The sequence below is a fragment of the Mustela lutreola genome, chromosome 2, assembly GCF_030435805.1.
Source record: "Mustela lutreola isolate mMusLut2 chromosome 2, mMusLut2.pri, whole genome shotgun sequence".
Lineage (NCBI taxonomy): Eukaryota > Metazoa > Chordata > Mammalia > Carnivora > Mustelidae > Mustela > Mustela lutreola.
In genome coordinates this window covers 18,894,034-18,915,172 of record NC_081291.1, presented here as the reverse complement: position 1 = coordinate 18,915,172, position 21,139 = coordinate 18,894,034, and the positions used below count along the sequence as shown (strand labels likewise).

Here is a 21,139-nt window from a genome sequence, read left to right as displayed (position 1 = left end):
GCCCTCTGTATTGGGCTTAGTGCCAGGTGCTGAGGAACAGATATGAATAGTTTCTTCCCTTGGAGTACTCGTAGTCCATGGGGAAGATAATTGTGCTGTGATTTGAGTTGAGCCCTAAGGAGAGCTGATGACAGAATATTGTGCTCTTCCCCTGGCATATCCTTTATGAAAGTTACCACATGCCTTTAAAACCAGATTTATGGTGAAACCTCCCTCCCTTGAGCTTACATCCACCTCTGTCTATGGCCCTGTTTCTCCACTTTGCTTTATTCCCAGAGTTCTCAGGCATTATCTGTACAAGCTGATTCTGCCTACTAACCAATTTTCTCTTCAATTTATCACTGATTCTGTTCTTGTCAAAGTCAGCAGTGACTTCTTGTGGCCAGATCCAACAGGCATGTCTGTTTTTATCTCATAACAACATGACACAATAGACCATACTTACCTTCTTGGAATTCTCTGGCATGGTTTTCATCCTATCCACCACTGTTTTGGGTTTTTTGTTTGTTTGTTTTTTTACTTCTCAGGAGAGTTTACTCGTGCTTTTATCTGAACCATATATATTCATGTTCCTCAGAACTCAGTACTAGCCTTCTTTTCTCTTTAAATAGTTTCTGTCTATGGCCGTGGTTTTCAGCACCCGCTAGACAGCTGGTGCCACTGAAGGTGATAGTCACTGGCAACATCTGCCAGGCACTATTTCAGTGTTACACAGGTCATTTAATTCACTCACCAACTTTATGAGGTATGCACTACTATCTCCATTTTATAGGTGAAGAAAATGAGACACAGATTAAACAGCAAGACCAAAGCCATGGTTAGTAAATAAAAGAGTTGGGGTTCAGCCCCAGGTAGGCTGGCTCTGGAGCCCATGTCTTATACCCTGTGCTGCATTGAGACACAGAACTTTATCTCTAGACCGTGCCTTTTCCTTTAAACCTTTCTCATGCCTCCCGCAGCGTATTTTTCATTCACTTGGATTTCTTGAAGCTATCTCAGCCCTTCATTAGCATCACCTATTGAGAAATTCTCCTCTCGGGACACTTGGCTGGCCCACTTGGCTAGAGCATGTGACTCTCGATCTTGGGGTCATGAGTTCTAGCTGCATTTTGGTAATAGAGTTAACTTAAAAATAGATTCCTAGGTGGGTGGGTGGATGACCTGTTTTAAGAAACAAAAACAAGGGACGCCTGGGTGGCTCAGTTGGTTGGACGACTGCCTTCGGCTCAGGTCATGATCCCGGAGTCCCGGGATCAAGTCCCGCATAGGGCTTCCAGTTCCACGGGGAGTCTGCTTCTCTCTCTGACCTTCTCCTCTCTCATGTTCTCTCTCACTGTCTCTCTCTCAAATAAATAAATAAAATCTTTTAAAAAAAGAAAGAAAGAAAGAAAAACAAAATTTCCCTTCTCAGAAAGTGGTACCATCCCTACCCATTTGTTTAAACCGGAAACCCAAGAATCATCCTTGAGTCTGCTTTCCCTTTTCACAGCCAACTCGTCAACAAGCTACTTTGGTTCTACCACCACACTTCTCAACATTTCTTAAATCTTCTTCATTGCCATCCTAGTCCAGGCAACTAGCACCTTTGCCCGTCAATCCATTCTCCATAAATCAGAATATTTTTTTTTAATGTAGGATGATGTCACTTCCCAGCTTAAAACTCTCCAAGGACTCCACATTATAAAGAAGAAGGAAAACTCTGTACCACAGTGTACAAAGCCCTACTTACATCTGTAGTTTTCGTCCTGGTTGGGATCACTACTACCCCACCCAGTGACAAACATTTAGACATGTAAAAGAATTTTGTTGTCAAGATGCTTGGAAATGCTATATTAATGGGGGAAGGCACATAGTGAAGGGGGCCAGGCGAAAGACCAGAAGCAAAGTACTGCCCCGCATGCCCTGTCGCCCACCTACTTATTTAGTCAGACTCCTAGATTTGCAGCTTGGGTAGGTGGTATTGCCATTGAACAAGATAGGAAGGGAATAGATCTGGACAGGGAAAGTGTTGAGTTCTCTCCATAGATGGTAATCTGAGGTAGTTGTAAGATGGAGACATAAAGTACCCCCTGGGTATATTAATGGCAGATCTAGCTTGGAGCTGCATAGTTAGCAATCATTTCCACAAACATGGAAGTCTGAACTGGAAAAGTGGGTAAGACTCTCCAAGGAGATGGTAGTTGAACTGAGAAGTGTGCCTAGAGTGGAGCTCCTGGGTTGACAAATATTTAAGAGCCTCACACTGATACTTTTTTTGTGGTTTTTTGTTTGTTTGTTTGTTTGTTTAATTTTATTTATTTATTTGACACAGAAAGAGATCACAACTAGGGAGAGCCCGATGTGGGATTCAGTCCCAGGACCCCGGGATCCTGACCTGAGCCAAAGGCAGTAGCTTAACTGACTGAGTCACCCAGGCGCCCAAGAATTTTTACTTTTATTCATTGATAAGGAGCTTTATGTGTCATAAATTATTTTGCCTTCAGTTTGAATGATTTGACATTCCTTAGCTCTTTGGGTAGGCCCTGGCGTGGAGAATTCCTCAAAGGAATTTGTTCAGAATATAGACTGGTGTGTGAGGCCCAAGAACCTATGCCTGGTATCTTTGTTGGTGTTTATCCCGCCCAGTATGGGGATTGTGATTGACACTCATGGACATTTCATGTGCCACTTTGTGTGCACAACTTGGCTTTTAGACCATTGAGGACAAGACAACTCTTCCTTTGGAGGCAGGAAGCTAGAGTAGTACCTCCTGTCTTCAGAAAATACCCTTAGGAGGGACGCCTGGGTGGCTCAGTTGGTTAAGCAGCTGCCTTCGGCTCAGGTCATGATCCCAGCGTCCTGGGATCGAGTCCCACATCAGGCTCCTTGCTTGGCGTGGATATATTCTAAAAGCATCCCAGATGTTTTTAAGTGCACTCAGGTTTAATGGTCATTACTCTGGACACTTGATAATTCAACGTGTGGTCTGCAGACCAGCTCCCTTACTTGGGAACTTGTTAGAAATGCAGAATCTCAGTTCCCACCTGAGACCTTTCAAATCGGAATCTACACTTGAAGAAAATCCAAGAATTTTTTTTTTTTTTTTTTTTTTCACTTTATAGTTTGGCAAGCACTGCTTTGGGCCAGTAGTTCTGAGTAGTGACTAAACTTTAGAATTGCCTTTTTATGTGGGAAGGTATTTGAAAGACTGTAATCTCTTTAAAAAGAGATTCTGGGGTAGAAGCCAGGTATTGGTATTTCTAATTCAGGGATTCAAAAGTCCAGCCAGGGCTGAGAAGCATTGCAGGAGCCTTAACTGTTCTTGGGGTAAGGAGTAGAACTCCAGTGGTCTTTGAAAGTAGGATAACAAGTGGAAGAAAGATACTTTTTTAATACAAGAACCACAGGTAACATTTTTCTAGCATTTTTGTGGAAGGGTCTGGTGCAAAACAATACTGGCACATTTTGATGGTTTCTCTCTTACAGGCTCAGACTGTCCAGGTTGCTGAAGTTGAACCACAGTCACAGCCACAGCCTTCCCCAGAACTTCTGCTTCCAAATTCTCTGAAGCCAGAAGAAGGGCTTGAAGTCTGGAAAAACTGGGCCCAGACAAAGAACGCTGAGCTAGAGAAGGATGCTCAGAACAGACTGGCACCCATTGGGAGTGAGTGTTTATTGGTTGGGGTGGGGTGGACTGGACTCTGGCTAAAATGTAACGGTACTGAAACAGCAGGAGGACATGATGGCAGGAAAGTGGCGTCCTTTGGCTCTGGGGTTTAGGGATCACCATCTGAAATAATATGCCGAATTCAGGACAGGCAACAAGCAGACCTGACCTGCTGCACATGAACAGGATTTATGGTGTTTGCCCAAGACCAAGCATATTTGTACACATGGATTTCTGAAGTCAACCTAGCAGATCTGCGCAGAGTGAATTCTGGAAAGAGATAGGAACCAGTGACTGTCTTTAAGGCTCTTCTTCCTTAACATTATGTTTGTATTCTTCCTCACCTTACAGAGTATGGATTTTGCGGGTTTTTTGCTTTCATGTCTTGGCCCCAATAATAATTTTGAAGGTATGTGAGGTGGGGAGGATTGTGGGAAGGAAATCGTTAGTGTAAATAGGGCATACATGATTATTGTCTTAGTAGGCCAGTTCTGACCTTAGATGCAGGTAACTGTTTCTGTCCTAGCTCCCTGATGATCACTGTCTAACCTGAGCGCTCCCAGGGATATGAGCAGCCAGTTAAGAGGTTACTCTTGCCAGGACCCCCATTCACCTTTGGGGGTCACCTTTGGCTTGTGTTGCAGGGCGCCAACTCTTGAGATTCCAGGAAGATCTCATCTCTTCTGCTGTGGCTGAGTTAAATTATGGGCTCTGTCTAATGACACGGGAAGCTCGAAACGGAGAAGGTGAACCCTATGATCCAGATGTGCTCTACTATATTTTCCTGTGTATTCAAAAGGTAGGAAACAGACTCCAGAGGAACATGTTCAAGCTGTGTTCCTGTTGGGTATTTGCTGGTTACTGAAATTAGTAAAATGATAAACAAGTGGGTTTTTGTTTTTTTTTTTCAATATTATTTATTTGACAGACGGAGATCACAGGTAGGCAGAGAGGCGGGCAGAGAGAAAGAGAGAGAGGCGAAAGCAGGCTTCTGGCTGAGCAGAGAGCCTGATGCGAGGCTCGATCCCAGGACCCTGGGATCATGACCTGAGCCAAAGGCAGAGGCTTTAACCCACTGAGCTACCCAGGCGCCCCTAAACAAGTGGTTTTAAGGAAGTTCTCTTTCAACTAATAATGAGTTTTTATTTTTTTAATTTTATTTTCATTAAGTAAATTAACATAGAGTGTATTAGTTTCAGGGGTGGAATCCAGTGGTTCATCAGTTGCACATCACACCAAGTGCTCATTATATCATGTGCCCTCCTTAATGCCTGTCACCCAGTAACCCATCCTCCCCCCACCTCCCCTCTAGCAGCCCTCAGTTTGTTCCCTGTAGTTAAGAGTTTCTTAGGGTTTGTCTCTGTCTCTGATTTCATCTTATTTTATTTTTCCCTCCCTTCCCCTATGATCCTGTTTTGTTTCTTAAATTCCACATATGAGTGAAATCAACTATATATTGAGTTTTTTTGATGTGCATTTTTAAAAATTGCAAAAGATCGAACATGTTTGCTTCAAAAAAATAAAATAAACATCAGCCATAATCCCATCATCTAGAGAAACTTTTGCTAAAATATTTGTTATAGTATCTGAGAGCCTTTTTAAAAAAAATACAAAGCATTTATATAATAGATTTTATTAAAGTAAATATGGTTTGCATAAAAGTAACTATCCAAAACAAAGTCTGGTATTAATATTCAGCTCATTTTCTCATTGTTCTCTGCATTAACACAAAATAATATTTGAGAATCTAGCTAGAATATGCAACTGTAGGTAGGCTTTGAGGACATCTTAGGTGCAGTGTAACAGGGAAACTTGATTTAGGACCCACAGTTCAGGAGAGCAGGGGTGGATTTCTCAGTGTGTGAGTGCTCTTGTGGTGAAGCCCTCAGTGTGATGGAGGAACGCTTGCTGGTTGGGATTCACCCTGTTGCCTGAGCCTAAGAAAAGTCTGCTTCCCTCTTTATTTCTCTTTCTTCCCAGTCACACAGGGCACTTGAGTAAATTGCTTTACATACTCGGTTTCATTCCATGCTCTCCCTAGTCCTGGAAGGCAGGCACAGTCATTTCCACTGACAAAAAAAACTGAGCCCCAGAAGTTAAAAAACTCGCACGAGTTACTTAACTTACACCATGGCTAATAAGAGCCTGGCCCCAGAGCCTGCGTTATGGTTTTTTACTACCACAAGACAATGCCCTGCCTGGGTGAAATAGTGTTTGCAAAATCTGTCCCATTGACCAGCTCTCCACAGAATGTTACCAGAGTCATTTCATATGATCTGAAGTATACTCTGGAAATGTCATATGCAGGACCTTTTTGACCTGTTACATTGTTTTGTTAAGGAGGCAGACGTGGGTAGGGAGAGATGATGATACTGGTAGCACAGTGTTTATTTCCCCTGAAAGTTTTACTCAGGAAATTATCAACAACTTTTACTGTTTTTCTTTTAGTATCTTTTTGAAAATGGAAGGGTTGATGACATTTTCTCCGATCTTTATTATGTTCGATTCACGGAGTGGCTACATGAAGTTCTGAAAGACGTTCAGCCCCGAGTCACTCCACTTGGTAAGCGTCTTCTTAGTCCTTGAATGTCTTTCCCACCTGGGTTTTAAAAAGGTTAGCTGCCGGTGTGGCTGCCTGTGATAAAGCGTGTGGGTGAGGAGGCTATAAATCCTAGGTACCAGCCTTAGCTTCTGTGCTGCTTGGCCTCGTATGCAAGGGGCACTGCATACCAGACAGAGAATCCGGCAGGTCCCAGTGTGGCAAGGACATGGGGCACGGAGAGTTGGTGTACTCTTTTTTGTTTGTTTGTTTGTTTGTTTGTTTTAATTAAAATTTACTGATTAAAATTAGAATCACTGCATTAAGAATTATGAACTGTTTGATCTGTAGGTTACTCATGTTACATATTGGGGTTTTTTCCATGTGTTTGAACATGCACACAGATATATCTAGATGTATATATAGATACATAGATATTCTGCATATATAGAACATAATTTTTGCTTTACCCATATAACCACCTGAATAGCATGCGTCGGAAAGAACAGGAGTTTTACAGTAGAATGTCTGAGGTGTCTGTTTTGTTTTTTAATAAACTTTCTTCTTTTTAGAGCAATTTTAGGTATACAGAAAAAATGAGCAGGGCATAGAGAATTCCATAATACTCTCTCACACACTGTTTCTTCGTTTATTTAATACCTTGTATTGGTGTGGGGTATTTGTTATAATTGATGAGCCAATGTTGATATTAGTAACTAAAGTTGTAGCTTACATTAGGATTCACTCCTCCTGTGCTGCATTCTTTAGGTGTGGACAAATGTGTAATGACATATTTCTGTAATTACAATATCATACATAAGTTTCAGGTCTAAAATCCTCTGTGTTCCACCTGTTTATCCCCCTTCCCTCCACATCCCTGGCAATCACTGATCTTTTCACTGTTCCATAGTTTTGCCTTTTCCAGAATATCATATAGTTGGAATAATTTAGTATGTAGCTCTCTCAGATTGGTTTCTTTCACTTAGCAATATACATTTTTTTTTTAAAAGATTTTATTTATTTATTTGGCAGACAGAGGTCACAAGTAGGCAGAGAGGCAGGCAGAGAGAGAGAGGAGGAAGCAGGCTCCCTGCTGAGCAGAGAGCCCGATGTGGGGCTCAATCCCAGAACCCTGCGATTATGACCCAAGTCGAAGGCAGAGGCTTTAATCCACTGAGCCACCCAGGCGCCCCAGCAATATGCATTTAATGTTCCTGTATGTCTTTTTCATGGCTTGACAGCTCACTTCTTTTTCTTTTTATTGCTGAACAATAATCCACTGTATGGATGTGTGTGTTTATCCACTCACCCATTGAAGGACATCTCCGTTGCTCCCAAGTTTTGGCAATTACGAATAAAGTTGCTCTAAACATTGTGTGCAGGTTTCTGGTGGAAGAACAGACAAATCACCGGAATAGCATAGAGAGCCCAGAAGTAATGTCACACAAATATAACTGGCTTATCTTTGACAAAGGAGTAGAGGCAGTTCAGTGGAGAAGAGCAGTCTTCTCAACAAATGGCGCTGCAGCAACAGGACACTCACGTACAAAAACATGAATCTAGATGCAGACCCTACGCTGTTCACAGAATCCATTCACACTGGGTCACAGACCAAAATGTAAAACACAAAACGGTAAAACTCCTAGAAGATAACATAGATAACATAGGAGAAAATCTAGGTGACCTTGGGCTTGGTAGTAACTTTTTGGATGTAACACCAAAAGCACAGTCCATGGAAGAAAATAACTGATAAGCTGGACTTCATTAAAATTAGAGACTTATGACCTATGAAAGACACTTTTAAGAGAATGAAAAGACAAGCTAGACTGGAAAAAAATCTTTTGCAAAACACATACTTGATAAAAGATTGGTATTCAAAATATACAAACAACTCTTAACACTCAACAATAAGAAGAAAGCAAAACCTGATTCAAAAAATAGGCAAAAGATCTGAAACAGATTCCTCACCAAAGAAGATATACAAGTGGCAAATAAGTATATAAAAAGATGTTTATCATTAGATATCATCAGGAAATTGCAAACTAAAATGAGATACCACTGTACCCCTATCAAAATGGCTAAAATCACAAACAGTAGCAGCCTCAAGTGCCGGAGAGAGAGTACAGGAATGCTCATTCTTTGCTGGTTGGAATGCAAAATGGTATAATCCCTTTATAAGACAGTTTGACATTTTCTTTTAAAAGTGAACATTCAAAAAATAAAAAATAAAAAAAACAAAAGTGAACATTTTCTTACCTTATGATCCAAGAGTTGTGCTCCTTGGTATTTATTCAAATGAGCTGAAAATTTAAATCCACACAAATATCTGAGTTTTAATCCTGGCTTTGCCGTTATTAAATGTATGCTGCTTATGGGGGTATAACTCAGTGGTAGAGCATTTGAAAGCAGAATGTATGCTGCTTAAACTTTTTTTTCCCATCAAAAAAACCTAACTGGAATTAAAAACTTCTTTTAAAAAAATTGAGATGCAATTGATATATTAGTTTTAGGTATACAACATAATGAATTGATATATGTGTGTTTTGTTTAATGATGTAGTTTAGTTAACATCCATTACCACAGAATTAGATGCTTAAACTTTAAGAAAAAATTACTGGTTAAACAAATACTTTTTGAATACCTGCTGTGTGCCAGGCAAGTATTCCAGGTATAGATAATACAATGTTGTAACGAACTAAATGGAGCTTATAGTCTGATGGGGGGAGACAATGTGTAAATAGCCAATTTATGAAGAACAAAGCACAGGGGAATGGAAAGCGTTAAGGGCATTGGGAGGGAGGCCTCTCTGAGGCGCTGTCATTAGAACAGAAACCAAGTAAGTGATTCCCTACATGATTTGCAGATTTTCAAGCCAAGTGTGGCTATGCCAAGTTTGCTTTTTTAAAAAATTGTATTACAGAAATTTCAAGCACATACAAAAATTAAACAGAATAGGTAAGTGACATTCCCATGTACCTGCTGTCCATGGCAAATCTTGTGTCTTGTGCACACCTGCTTTTCCCCTCCTATATTATTTTGAAGTAACTTCTAGACTTGATTCATAAATACTTAGTATACTTGACATACCATGATGCCACTGTTATAATTGAAAAAAAGATAATTCCATAATGTCATCAAAGTCTACCCTACCCTTTGTTCAGATTTCTAAGTGTCTCATAAATGTCACAATCTTGTTTATTTGAGTCAAGGTGCAAATAAGGTCCATACATTGAAATTGCTAATGTGTCTTAGTATTTAGCTTTAATCTTTAATTTTCTCCTTGATTCTATTTCTTACAATTTTTTATGGAAGAAATTAGCCATTTATTAATTGATTTATTAAGTACCAGGGAGTGCTCCGGGAGGGAGGGACTGAGGGAGACGGAGAGAGAGAATCTCAGGCAAGCTCCATGCCCAGCATGGGGGCCAGCTTGGAGTCTAATCCCACCACACATAAGATCATGACCTGAGCCAAAACCAAGAGTCAGACACTCAACTGACTAAACCACCCAGGCACCCTGAAACTAGCCTTTTAAATTGTCAGTCTGATTACATCCCCATAGTGTAGTTTAACATAGTTTTCTGTTCCCTGTATTCACAGTTAATTGATAGTTCGTGTAAAGACTTCTTTGATCAGGTTTTGATTTTTGTGTTTCTTTTTGGCAAGGTTATGTCATAGATGTTGGTTATATACTTCCAACTGATACCCATAATGTCTGTATACATTAATTCATTAGGAGTTGCAGATGGTGTTATTCTGATATTATTACTTTTTCATTATTAGCTGAAGTACAAAGCAAAACTTTCACTTGATCACTCTTTTAATACCTAGCAATATAGATGATGGATTTTATAGGAGAGACAGATAAGGGCTTATTTCTTTTCTTTGTTTAGCAGTTTTTATGGTAATGAGTTGGTTCACTGGTTTCATCCAGTGATAACCAGTTCACTTTCTTTTCTTTTTTTAAGAAATCATTTGTGAACTAATGAATTTAAGCATATTTAATTTGGCTCAATCCATTGCAGTTCTTTTTTGCTGTGCAAATAGTTCCATCTTTGGCCATTTGGAACCTCCTAAATTGCTTTTAAGTTCTTTGGACATGGCTCTATTTCCTTGGTTTCTGATTGGCCAAATGTTCTAGGCTGACCATGGACAGTTTCTGTTTTCCGTCTTGATGTGGAATTGGTCAGTTCTCCGTGGAGACTGGTTCCTTTTAGTGGTAAATGGCATTTTAAGAAGCACAGTCTGGATGCACAGGGGTGTTCATTGCTCCTGGGTTGGTCGTTGCTCATAGGCCTTTCAGTGGGAAGAACTAAAAAAAGCTAAAATAGGTCATTTCGATGCTTGCAGTTCAGATTGAGAACTGTCAAGTTTTTATATGATGTCCCTGTCTGCATCTCCCTTCTCGCATGCCAGGAGTCCTGGTTTTTAGATCCTAAACTTGGCTTTCAGTTTTGTTAAGAAGTAGTTCAAGCTAGGGAGGCTCATTAAATGGCAGAGTGAAGTAAACCCAAGGAAACAGCACATGCCAAGTACGTGTGGGACCATTTCTACCACTGGCCTTCCCCAAGGAGGGATCTCTGTGCCACTCACCTGCTTCAGATATGTTTGAGGGCAGGGAAGCTTACCTCATTACCAGTAGGCCTCAAAAAGGGAGTAGAGCTAGAGCTGCCCTGAAGAGACTGGAGTGCACTTAATGGAGCTTTGGCAGGAGCAGAGAAGAGGAATGTGTTGGGCAGAATATTTCTTTCCCCGCTTCTAGGAAGTGACATCCTTACTGCCTGCCTGGAGGATCCTGCAACTCCAGCAGGAGAGCGCTTTCATCACCGCCTTAGTGCCTGGCGCACAAACACTTGTACGTTAACTGTTGAACGAACACATGAAGGGGGCTTGGTGATCAACTCATGTCGCCTTTTTCTTTGGTGTAGACCTGGATGCACAAGGCTTTTGATCAAACACTGGCCTTAGCCCCTGTCCAGCTCTCAGTTTGCTTACAGACCGGGTTCTTAAAGTAAAATCTGTGCTGTCGGGGAATCCTGTAATAGTTTGAATATCGTTCTCCAATATCATTTTCCCCTTTATCCAGAGAGGGGATACGAATGGGTTTGCTTTCTAGAGGTAGAAAATGTGAAAGGTTTAGCATGGGCCAACAGGCACCCGTACCAGTTCTTTGGGCCTTAACGCCTGAAAATACAATGCAAGCTCTGTACCCTCTTTGTAGAGAAGTATGCACATATGCAGAGTTTGTTATATAGTTTTGGGTGTTTCAGTATTCTTTTGCCCCACTGTAACTGTGGATTAGAGGAAGAATTAACAGGTAAGCGCAATCATACAGGCCAGTGGTTCTTAGGAACTTGTTAGAAATGCACATTACCAGGACCCACCCCAGAAACATGGGCTGGAACTCAGCCATTTGTGTTTTATCCAGCTTCCAGATGGTTCTGCCATTCCCTAGGGAGATTTTTCTGGTTAAACTTGTACTCTTTTGTGGTCCTTGTGCCTCCCACCTCCCGTCCTACACCTCTGAGGGCCCACCTGCCATCCTCTTGTTGTAGCAGTGCTCTATTCCTCCTAGGCTATGTCCTGCCCAGCCACGTGACTGAGGAGATGCTGTGGGAGTGCAAGCAGCTCGGGGCTCACTCCCCTTCCACCCTGCTGACCACCCTCATGTTCTTTAACACCAAGTAAGTGTTCTAGAAGCTCCATGCTTAGCCACTGCTGGCATCTGCCCAGTGAAGAGGGTGGAAACTATCCAGGTAGATACAGGAATTCCTTTGACACATATTTGAGAACCTTTGGGCTACTGAAAGCCTTCAGTCCCACTTGGCTACATTGGTTTGGTGACCAGTGAGGCAGACAGCCTTGCGAGACCCCTGCCATCAGTCTTGATATGGTTCCTCCACTAGACAGTGTTTTTGGGTATGGGCCTGTCCAGATTCTGGGAGTGTGCACAGTGACTCCTCTGAGACACCGATGGCAGAGGGTAAGTCATAGTCTCCTCCTGGCACCCCTCCCTTTGCCTTGCTTTCACTTGTGGTACAGATACTTCCTGTTGAAGACAGTGGACCAGCACATGAAGCTGGCCTTCTCCAAGGTTTTGCGACAGACAAAGAAGAACCCCTCTAATCCTAAGGATAAAAGCACGAGTATTCGGTACCTGAAGGCTCTTGGGATACACCAGACTGGCCAGAAAGGTAGGGGCTGCAGAAACAGCTGCAACTTGTCCTGCCCTGCCCTTGTGCCTGGGGGGTTAGTGTTGAGTGTGAAGGTTGGGATTTGTTGGATAGGAATTCTCCATTCCCTTCTTCCCACCTAGAAACTTCAAATTCTTGTAGAAGCAGAGATGCCCCAGAAACGATTGCTGCTTTTTCCCTTCATACTTTCCCTTCATGCCGCACACCCTTTCTCCTCCCAGTAAGTCTAGTTGGGATATCTGGAAGCCTAAGGTTCCTAATCTGGTCCTGAGCTAAGGCATTCTCATACTGTGTTCCTGGTGGTGGGGGTGTGTTTTATAGTTACAGATGACATGTATGCAGAACAGACGGAAAATCCAGAGAATCCACTGAGATGTCCCATCAAGCTCTATGATTTCTACCTCTTTAAATGGTGAGGAAGCTTTATGGTGCTTGGGTGACTGTATGTTTGCATGTGTGCATTGTACCTGTGTACAAGGCATTCTTTAGTCCCAAACAGAGTAAAAACACACTTCCAAAAAGCTAAATAGAGAAGCAGCCTGACTGGTTTCCCCAAAGCAAGTGAAATGACTATTTTGTGACTTTATGTGGTTTCCTGTCTTGGAGAGGGGAATGAAGGTAGATGAAGGAAAGTATAGAAGGGTGGCCTCCATAATGTAGCATAGTATAGCCCTGCATCTTCCTGGCCTTGACCTTTGTCACTAGCAACATCAGTCTAGGGGGCATTTCTTTCCTTGGCTTTTACTCTCTTACCCTTGCAGTTTGGAATGTCATCTTTACAGCAATGCCAAAGTCATCTTTCTATGTTATAGGTCTTATGTTACTTAGATTAAACCTTTAGTGGTTTCCATTTATTGCATAGAGAAAGAGTAATCTTAATCTTGCCAACAAGGCCTTATGTATAACTCCCCCTTGCTAATCTTATGTCCTTGTAGCTTGTGGCTCTCTAGCCATACTGGCTCCTCTCCACTCCAGAGCATCTTGCTCTTCTACCTCCAGTCCTCAGCTTAGAAATTTTCCCTGTTGGGCAAGAGTCCCCTCCCCACCCCCGTATTTGGCTAGTTCACTCCTCTCTGCTCCTCTTTTCAAAACAGCTTTATCAGAAGCATTTCCAGATTCCCTACCTGTTCTTTTGGGCTCTTTCCTCTGTAGGACTTATCACTGATTGTCATTTTGTGTTTATTTATGTAACTGTTTAATTGTTCACTGTCTCATATCTGTAAGTTCCATAAGGTAGGGAGTCTTGGATCCTGCTCATTTCTTGAATATCAGCCCTTACTGCAGGCCTGGCACACAGTATCCCTTTGATAAATCTTTTTTTTTTTTTTTTTTTTTTTTTAAGGTTTTATTTATTTGAGAAGGAGAGACACAGCAAGAGAGGGAACACAGGCAGAGGGAGTGGGAAAGTCAGAAGCAGTCTTCCTGCTGAGCAGGGAGCCCAATGCAGGGCTTGATCCCAGGACCATGGCAGCCGCTTAATGGATGAGCCACCCAGGCGCCCCCCTTTGATAAATCTTGAGTGGATAGGTGAATGTAACTGTTAGAAGACCACATATGCTAAGTACAGCACAATTTTGAGGGAGTGGAGGTGAGCCCAAGTAAGCGTCCAGTATCACAGCCAAGGTCGAAGGCAGATTCCCCTACGTCAAATTTGGGAATTCAGTGAACTGGGTAGAGGAAACAACATGAACAAAAACTTAGAGAGGACTTGTAGGCAGTGAAATTGGTTCCAAGTAGAATATGGTTAGACTCAAGTAGATGAACCCTGATATCCAGAGGCAGGTGGTTAGAGGAATGACAGCTGGCTGCATGTGAGGGAGGAATGGAAGGGAGGCAGCTGGTATTGGCAGTAGCCCCAAAGGAGGCCCTAGAGGTAATTGTGTGTTGACTGCATGGAATTCGGTAGCTATGCTGTCATACTTTTGAAAGCTGCTGTCTTCCCACATTTTGCATATAGCATCTGTCTGGAAGATTCCAGGGTGGGAAGGTTGAGAATGTTTTGGTTTTACCCAACTTTTAAACTGATATATTTTTCAGTCCCCAGAGTGTGAAAGGCCGGAATGACACGTTTTATCTGACGCCTGAGCCAGTGGTGGCCCCCAACAGCCCAATCTGGTACTCGGTCCAGCCTATCAGCAGAGAGCAAATGGGACAGATGCTGACTCGGATCCTGGTGATACGAGAAATTCAGGAGGCCATCGCAGTGGCCAACGCAAGCACCATGCACTGAGATCCCTAAGCCATGGTGCAAGGGAGATGATCCAGGAAAAAAAAAAATGGACAGACTTTCACACTAAAGAAGAGGCCTCCGTTTTTTTTCTTTTTCTTTTTCTTTTTTTTTTTTTAAATTGGTGTAGTTATGAAGCCTTTCAGACTGCTTCTGTTTAAAATGTAAAAGGAAACTTTGCCTCCTGTGTGTCACCATAAATCTGCCGCAGCAGATTCCTCAGCCCGTGGGGGCTCTGGGTTTCCTGAAAGCCAGATGTCCTAGAAAGTTGTTGGCTGGCTTTTTCTTTTTGTCTGGGGCCTGGGGAAAGGGCTCGGACTGTTAGGAGAAATGTGGCCCCTTCCCTTACTCCAGAAAGATGGAATTAGTGACGGACCCTCTAGGGAATCTCCCCAGCTGGCTTCCACTCTGACTGGCGGACGTCGCTGACCACAGGGGAGCCATGGTCTTTTCTTTCTTCATGCTCAGACATAAACTTAGCATCTTAATGGAAGGAAAATGAGGGGAACTTCAATTATGATTTATTAAAGACAATTTCTATTACACCCTCCTTTCTGACAAGTGACATTTTAGATGTTAAAGTAAAAACTTTACCATGCCTTTTTTTTTTTTTTTTTTTTTTTTTTTTTTTTTTTTTTTTTTTTGGCCTGACATTGAGGCCTTAAACCTGAGGCTCCTGTGCCTGATGGAATTCTTGTAACATACACTCGTGTATCATATAAAGATACCACTCTGTTTCTCTTATGTATTCTTAATCTAGTTGTTTATTAAGAATGACAAGCACGTCTTTTCAACATGCTAGTGAACATCGCCTCTTTATTTGGGAGGAGGCTAGCGGGCCAGTGGAAGCAAAGCCTTAACTGCTAGTTGAACGGGTCACTGTCTTCTGGGAGGGGGCGGCCTTGGGAACACCCAACTTTGTGGCTGCACACTTAGGGCGTGCTCTGCGCATGCGCTCACTCAGCCCCGCCCGCGAGTTGCGCGGGCTCCGCCTGCTCGTGCTACGTCCTGACGTCAGTGACGCGTAGGGCGGAATGACGATAGCGGCGGGTTTATATTGGCGCGGCCCGGACGGCTGAGGCCTCTGCGGCGCGGTCTTCGGGCACACGCGGCTTTGCCCGGCACTGGCCATGGCCGACTACTTGATTAGCGGGGGCACGTCCTACGTGCCAGACGACGGGCTCACGGCACAGCAGCTGTTCAACTGCGGGGACGGCCTCACCTACAAGTGCGGGGCTAGCGGGCTCACCTGGGGAGAAGAGGGGCGGCGCGCTGGATTGGGAGGCCGGGCGGGGTTTTTCACTGAGCCCGCTTGGACCTGGGCATGGGAGACAGGTTCCGGAGAATCCCCCACCCATCTCTGGGGCTCCATTTGATAGATCTGAAGTGGGGCGGGATGGAGGAGGCATCTTGGCAGTGCTTGAGATTTCAAGCTAGAAGCTCCATTCTCTTCGGCACATGGAGTTGTCAGGGTGCCAGGGTCGCTGATGACAGCTAGGTGGCAGAAAAGGTCCCGTCTTCATCTCCACCTTGTGATTTGTCTGCCCTGCCTGTGACAAGGGCTGGGTCAGTGCCCTCTACGCCCAAATGCCCTATGACATGATTTGCGGGGATGGAATCTCGGGCCCCCTTAAGCCTGAGCCTTAATCCAAATTCGCTCCCCTCCCCCGTAGTGACTTTCTCATTCTCCCTGGGTACATCGACTTCACCGCAGACCAGGTGGTGAGTATGGCCAGAATTGGGGTCCTGAGCATCAAGGTTGGGTAAGATACTTCTCTTCCCTGTCTCTGCTACCACAGCAGATTGGGCTTGGGGGTGGATTCTGTGGAATAGTCTGATTGACATGCAGGTCATACAGGGCACCTGTTTTATGGGGGACCTGACACCACCCTGAGGCTTTTATGAGGTGCTTTCCCACATTAGCTGGCTGTATTTCCTCAGGACCTGACTTCTGCTCTGACCAAAAAAATCACTCTGAAGACCCCACTGGTTTCCTCACCCATGGACACAGTGACAGAGGCCGGCATGGCCATAGCGATGGCGGTGAGCATCGTGGGCGTAAGGACAAAAGGAGGGACCTCACTCACACTCTTCCCCAAAGACACACATAGTCATGCTGCTCCTTGTCACTTTTTCGCTGTCTTCTGTTTATCATGCAGCTTACAGGTGGTATTGGCTTCATCCACCACAACTGTACACCTGAGTTCCAAGCCAATGAAGTTCGGAAAGTGAAGGTCAGAAGGGCAAGGATCGTGGTCAAGAACTCCTGGGAATTGCACTGAGGTGGAGTGGGGTGGAAGTGGGGGATTTGTTCTCCTAATTTAGGATCCCTTTTTCCCCACTTGGGGGTTCAATTCCTGAGAAGAGCACAAGACCCTGTGTCCTAAGAGAAGAGGACCAGGTGGATAGAACCTAGAGCCCACCCATGTTTACTATCCCTGGGTTTGAATTGTGATTTGGTCCTGTGGTACTTGCCAGAGGGGGGAGTTGGCACAGACCCCAGGCTTCAGACTGATAAAGATGGTTCAGAAATGTTCTTTCTCACCATCCCTTCCAGAAATATGAGCAGGGATTCATTACGGACCCTGTGGTCCTCAGCCCCAAGGATCGAGTGCGGGATGTGTTTGAAGCCAAAGCCCGGCATGGATTCTGTGGTATCCCAATCACCGACACGGGCCGGATGGGGAGCCGCTTAGTGGGCATCATTTCCTCGAGGGACATAGATTTTCTCAAGGAGGAAGAGCACGACCGGTTTTTGGAAGAGGTGGGTGCTATTGACAATGCAAACCCAATCTCTGGCAGCCAAGGCTTAAGGTGCGGTTTCTGTTGCCTGAATGGCATTTCTGGGGGTCTCTGCTGTCCAGGAAAGATCAATGAATGCCCAGCCAAGTCTCTGACCCCTTTGTGGGGTTCCTGCATCTCTTCCCACCAAATGCTCTCATTGTGCACAAGTGTTTGCCAGCATGTATGCTCTGTTGCCACTCCCAAGGTGGGGGCAGTGCTCAAGGACCAACTTCAGCCTCCTCGGCAGAGCCCTTCTTCTCCACTATGTAACATTACAGCATGTTCTGTGTACCACGTCCTTCCTACTCAGTTTTCATCCATGCCACTATTACTGCTGCACTGGCTGTTGGGTTCATTTGAGGAGGGTGGTTTGGGTACAGGTGTGTGCTCGTGGTGGTCTGTAGAACCTCACCCCTGAGTCAGGGCAGGGTGTATTGGGAGGTCTGGTCTCTGGGCCCTTCTCACAGCTCCCCTCACTGCTAGATCATGACGAAGAGAGAAGACTTGGTGGTCGCCCCTGCAGGCATCACACTGAAGGAAGCAAATGAAATTCTGCAGCGCAGCAAGAAGGGTGAGTTCTAGAGACAGGAGGGTTCTGGAACCAAAGACCAGGGTTCTGATTTATGTACCTTCCCTACTCTCAGGAAAGTTACCCATTGTAAATGAAGACGATGAGCTGGTAGCCATCATTGCCCGGACAGACCTGAAGAAGAACCGGGATTACCCACTGGCCTCCAAAGACGCCAAGAAGCAGCTGCTGTGCGGAGCGGCCATTGGCACTCATGAAGATGACAAGTATCGGCTGGATTTGCTAGCTCAGGCTGGTGTGGACGTAGTGGTTTTGGTAAGCACTTTGCACAGGCAGGGTGGGGTGGTAGGGACAGCCTTCATACCAGTACGTCTCACTGGGACTTTCTCCTGGTCCCAGGACTCTTCCCAAGGAAACTCCATCTTCCAGATCAACATGATCAAGTACATCAAGGAGAAATACCCCTCTCTCCAAGTTATTGGAGGCAATGGTGAGGCAAGACTGGGCACCAAAGTGTGTGGGGCAAGTGTTAGGGGAACTAGGCTCCCCCTCAGACCTTCACACAGCCTTTCCCTGTTCTTCACTGTAGTGGTCACGGCTGCTCAAGCCAAGAACCTCATTGATGCTGGTGTAGATGCCCTGCGGGTGGGCATGGGCAGTGGCTCCATCTGCATCACCCAGGAAGGTAGGAAATGCTTTGGCGGGGCCCTCAGAGACCCTGACATCAGCAGGGCCCTTAGCCCCATATGGCCTGGAGCCAAGCACTCCCATGGGAACTATACTGAGTCCTCCAGTAGGGGCAGTCCCAGGGCCAAACAGGCCCCTTGGATGGGTGACATGCTGGAAGACGAGTTCGTCATTCCTCACCTGCCACTTCCCCCCTGCCTAGCCTGGCCTCCTTGCTCCTGCTCTGCACCCTCTCTAAACTCTGGTCTGTTTGTTTTATTTAGTGGCTCCCAAGATCCCTCCAGACATAAAGTCCCACAGCCCCAAATGCCCTTCTACTGTCAAGGGTTGCTATAGTAAGTCCAGCCCGGCCCACTGGCCCGGCCCAGCTGCCCACTGCCCGGCTGCTTGGTTGACTGTAGCTGTAGCTCCCGGGGTTTGTGGTGCTGATGGGTGGGCAGGGCAAACTGAATGACAGACCATGGTTTTGGGGGCTGCTGGAGAACACAGCTCCTTCCTTTTCCTGGGGTGCTTGTAGGGCAGGACCCCCTTCCCAGGTAGGCCCTAGTTGGCCCACATTTCCTACAGTAGGCACAGCTCAAGGACCAACAAGGCCACTCTTCCTTCCACATGACCACTCCCCTTATCTTGCCTGAGCTGCCAACCCCGCTGGGAGGAAGGGATGGGCCTCTGGATACTAACTGCACGGTGACCCCCAACCCCCACTTGGTATCAGTTGGGTGGGGCTTCTCCGGGCTGCTGACTGCATGTGCCTGAGGCTGCCCTGGGCCATGCACACATGCACGTGCACACACAGGGTTGAGTGGAGGCTGTCACAGCTGTTTAAAACTGTTGGAAGGCAGATGGGGCAGCAGCCATTCCAGACAGGAATCTCAGCTGGGCTGTAGTCCTGATGCAGGTGTAGCAGAACGCTCCTGGGTGCAGAGTTATGGCCCAGGTCCCATTGCATGTCCCCACTAACTCCACCCACCCATCTGTTCCTCCATTTCTCAACAGTGTTGGCCTGCGGGCGGCCCCAAGCAACAGCAGTGTACAAGGTGTCAGAATATGCACGGCGCTTCGGTGTTCCTGTTATTGCTGATGGAGGAATCCAAAATGTGGGCCATATTGCCAAAGCCTTGGCCCTTGGGGCCTCCACAGGTGAGGCCCGACACCCAGGGAGTCTGGTGGGATTCCTTCCCCAGTGCCACTCAGGGTCTGTTCCCATCACACCCATTTGTCCATAGTCATGATGGGCTCCCTCCTGGCTGCTACCACTGAGGCCCCTGGCGAGTACTTCTTCTCTGATGGGATCCGGCTAAAGAAATACCGTGGTATGGGTTCTCTTGATGCCATGGACAAGCACCTCAGCAGCCAGAACCGATATTTCAGGTGGGACAGGAAGGTCAGTTACCCCGTACTGATAGCCTTCTACTGATGGGCTCATCCATGCTTTGAACTTGCCTATGTTGCCTTACCTTTCCCTACAGTGAAGCTGATAAAATCAAAGTGGCCCAGGGGGTCTCTGGGGCTGTGCAGGACAAAGGGTCCATCCACAAATTTGTGCCATACCTGATCGCTGGCATCCAGCACTCCTGCCAGGACATTGGTGCCAAGAGTTTGACTCAAGTCCGGTAAGCCTGGGGAGCCGGGACATGGGTGGAGGAGCTAGTTGAGGGCCAGGTACCTACATCAGACATTTGCCCTTCTTCAGAGCCATGATGTATTCTGGAGAACTCAAGTTTGAGAAGAGAACATCTTCAGCTCAGGTGGAAGGAGGTGTTCACAGCCTCCATTCGTAAGTGACCCTTCTGTACCCATCCACCCTTGGGGCAGAGGTTTCTGCCATGCCTCCTTCCTCCTGACCCCACCTCAAAGCTGGTTGTTCTGCTTACAGGTATGAGAAGAGGCTTTTCTGAAAAGGGATACAGCATACCCCCTCAGTTTTTCAATAAAAGTTTGGAAAAAAAAAAAAAAAAGTGGTGCTTGATCTTTGAGGTCAACAGGCAGGTGTGGTGGCCACTATCACAGATACATACAACAAACATGACACTCATTTGTAGAGAAAGCCTCAGACCCTGAGGTCAAGCTATTCCTCAGATCTGAAGGAGGTACTAATTCTAAATTTATCAAGTCCCTCCTGTGGCAGCTCACAAGGGAGTCTGGCCGGGTCTAGCCAACCCTGGCTCACAAGGGTTCAGTCTCACATTGTGGCTGCTTAGAACAGGTCATGGAATAGTCCTTGGGGGCTTTGGACTGGCACCCACAGGGCCTCCTGCTTGGCCACAGGGACCAGGTTGAGACCCACATACATATTCTAATGTGAGTTAGAGGATCTTGTGGAGAAAGCACTGAGGCCCTCTCAGAGGTATATGTGAGCAAATACATTGATCTGCAGTTTGGAGCAGGTGCCCGGACTGCCTCCTGCCTCTGAGAAGCTAAGCAGTCTGCATAAAAAGAGGATCCCCTGGTTTCTTCACACACACACACACACCCCCACACAGGAACCCACTGAGCCAGCAGCAGCTCCTGACCAGCAACACACCTAATACAA

General features: G+C 45.4%; 2 protein-coding genes across 4 annotated transcripts in view; both read left to right on the top strand.

The window, feature by feature from the left end:
• Nucleotides 1-15,400, top strand: part of QRICH1 (glutamine rich 1) — a 53,355-nt gene extending 37,955 nt beyond the window's left edge. For both annotated transcript variants that reach the window (XM_059160874.1, XM_059160875.1), the window contains 7 exons: nt 3,466-3,643; nt 4,291-4,445; nt 6,095-6,209; nt 11,761-11,869; nt 12,228-12,379; nt 12,701-12,791; nt 14,417-15,400. In XM_059160874.1, the coding sequence (XP_059016857.1) occupies nt 3,466-3,643; nt 4,291-4,445; nt 6,095-6,209; nt 11,761-11,869; nt 12,228-12,379; nt 12,701-12,791; nt 14,417-14,609 (993 nt within the window). In that variant the 3' untranslated portion in view covers nt 14,610-15,400. The remainder of the gene's footprint in view (nt 1-3,465; nt 3,644-4,290; nt 4,446-6,094; nt 6,210-11,760; nt 11,870-12,227; nt 12,380-12,700; nt 12,792-14,416) is intronic.
• Nucleotides 15,401-15,616: 216 nt separating this feature from the next.
• On the top strand, nt 15,617-20,564 carry IMPDH2 (inosine monophosphate dehydrogenase 2). 2 transcript variants are annotated; one of them, XM_059160878.1, is made up of 15 exons: nt 15,617-15,834; nt 16,280-16,328; nt 16,548-16,649; nt 16,766-16,840; nt 17,164-17,370; nt 17,874-17,961; nt 18,035-18,234; nt 18,319-18,409; nt 18,509-18,604; nt 18,870-18,941; nt 19,603-19,746; nt 19,833-19,977; nt 20,076-20,219; nt 20,300-20,383; nt 20,483-20,564. In XM_059160878.1, exons 1-15 carry the CDS (start codon nt 15,737-15,739, stop codon nt 20,502-20,504), a joined length of 1,617 nt encoding a protein of 538 aa, XP_059016861.1. In that variant the 5' UTR covers nt 15,617-15,736; the 3' UTR covers nt 20,505-20,564. The 2 variants fall into 2 exon arrangements, with proteins under 2 accessions (XP_059016861.1, XP_059016862.1); XM_059160879.1 differs by lacking the exon at nt 18,870-18,941 and having other exon boundaries at nt 15,623-15,834.
• Nucleotides 20,565-21,139: the final 575 nt, after the last annotated feature.

Coding starts and splice junctions, on each gene's coding strand:
- IMPDH2 (XM_059160878.1), top strand. CDS start 15,737: ATGGCCGACTACTTGATTAGCGGGGGCACGTCCTACGTGCCAGACGAC. Junction 15,835..16,279: donor GGGGACGGCCTCACCTACAA/GTGCGGGGCTAG, acceptor CCTCCCCCGTAG/TGACTTTCTCATTCTCCCTG. Junction 18,942..19,602: donor TACTGTCAAGGGTTGCTATA/GTAAGTCCAGCC, acceptor ATTTCTCAACAG/TGTTGGCCTGCGGGCGGCCC.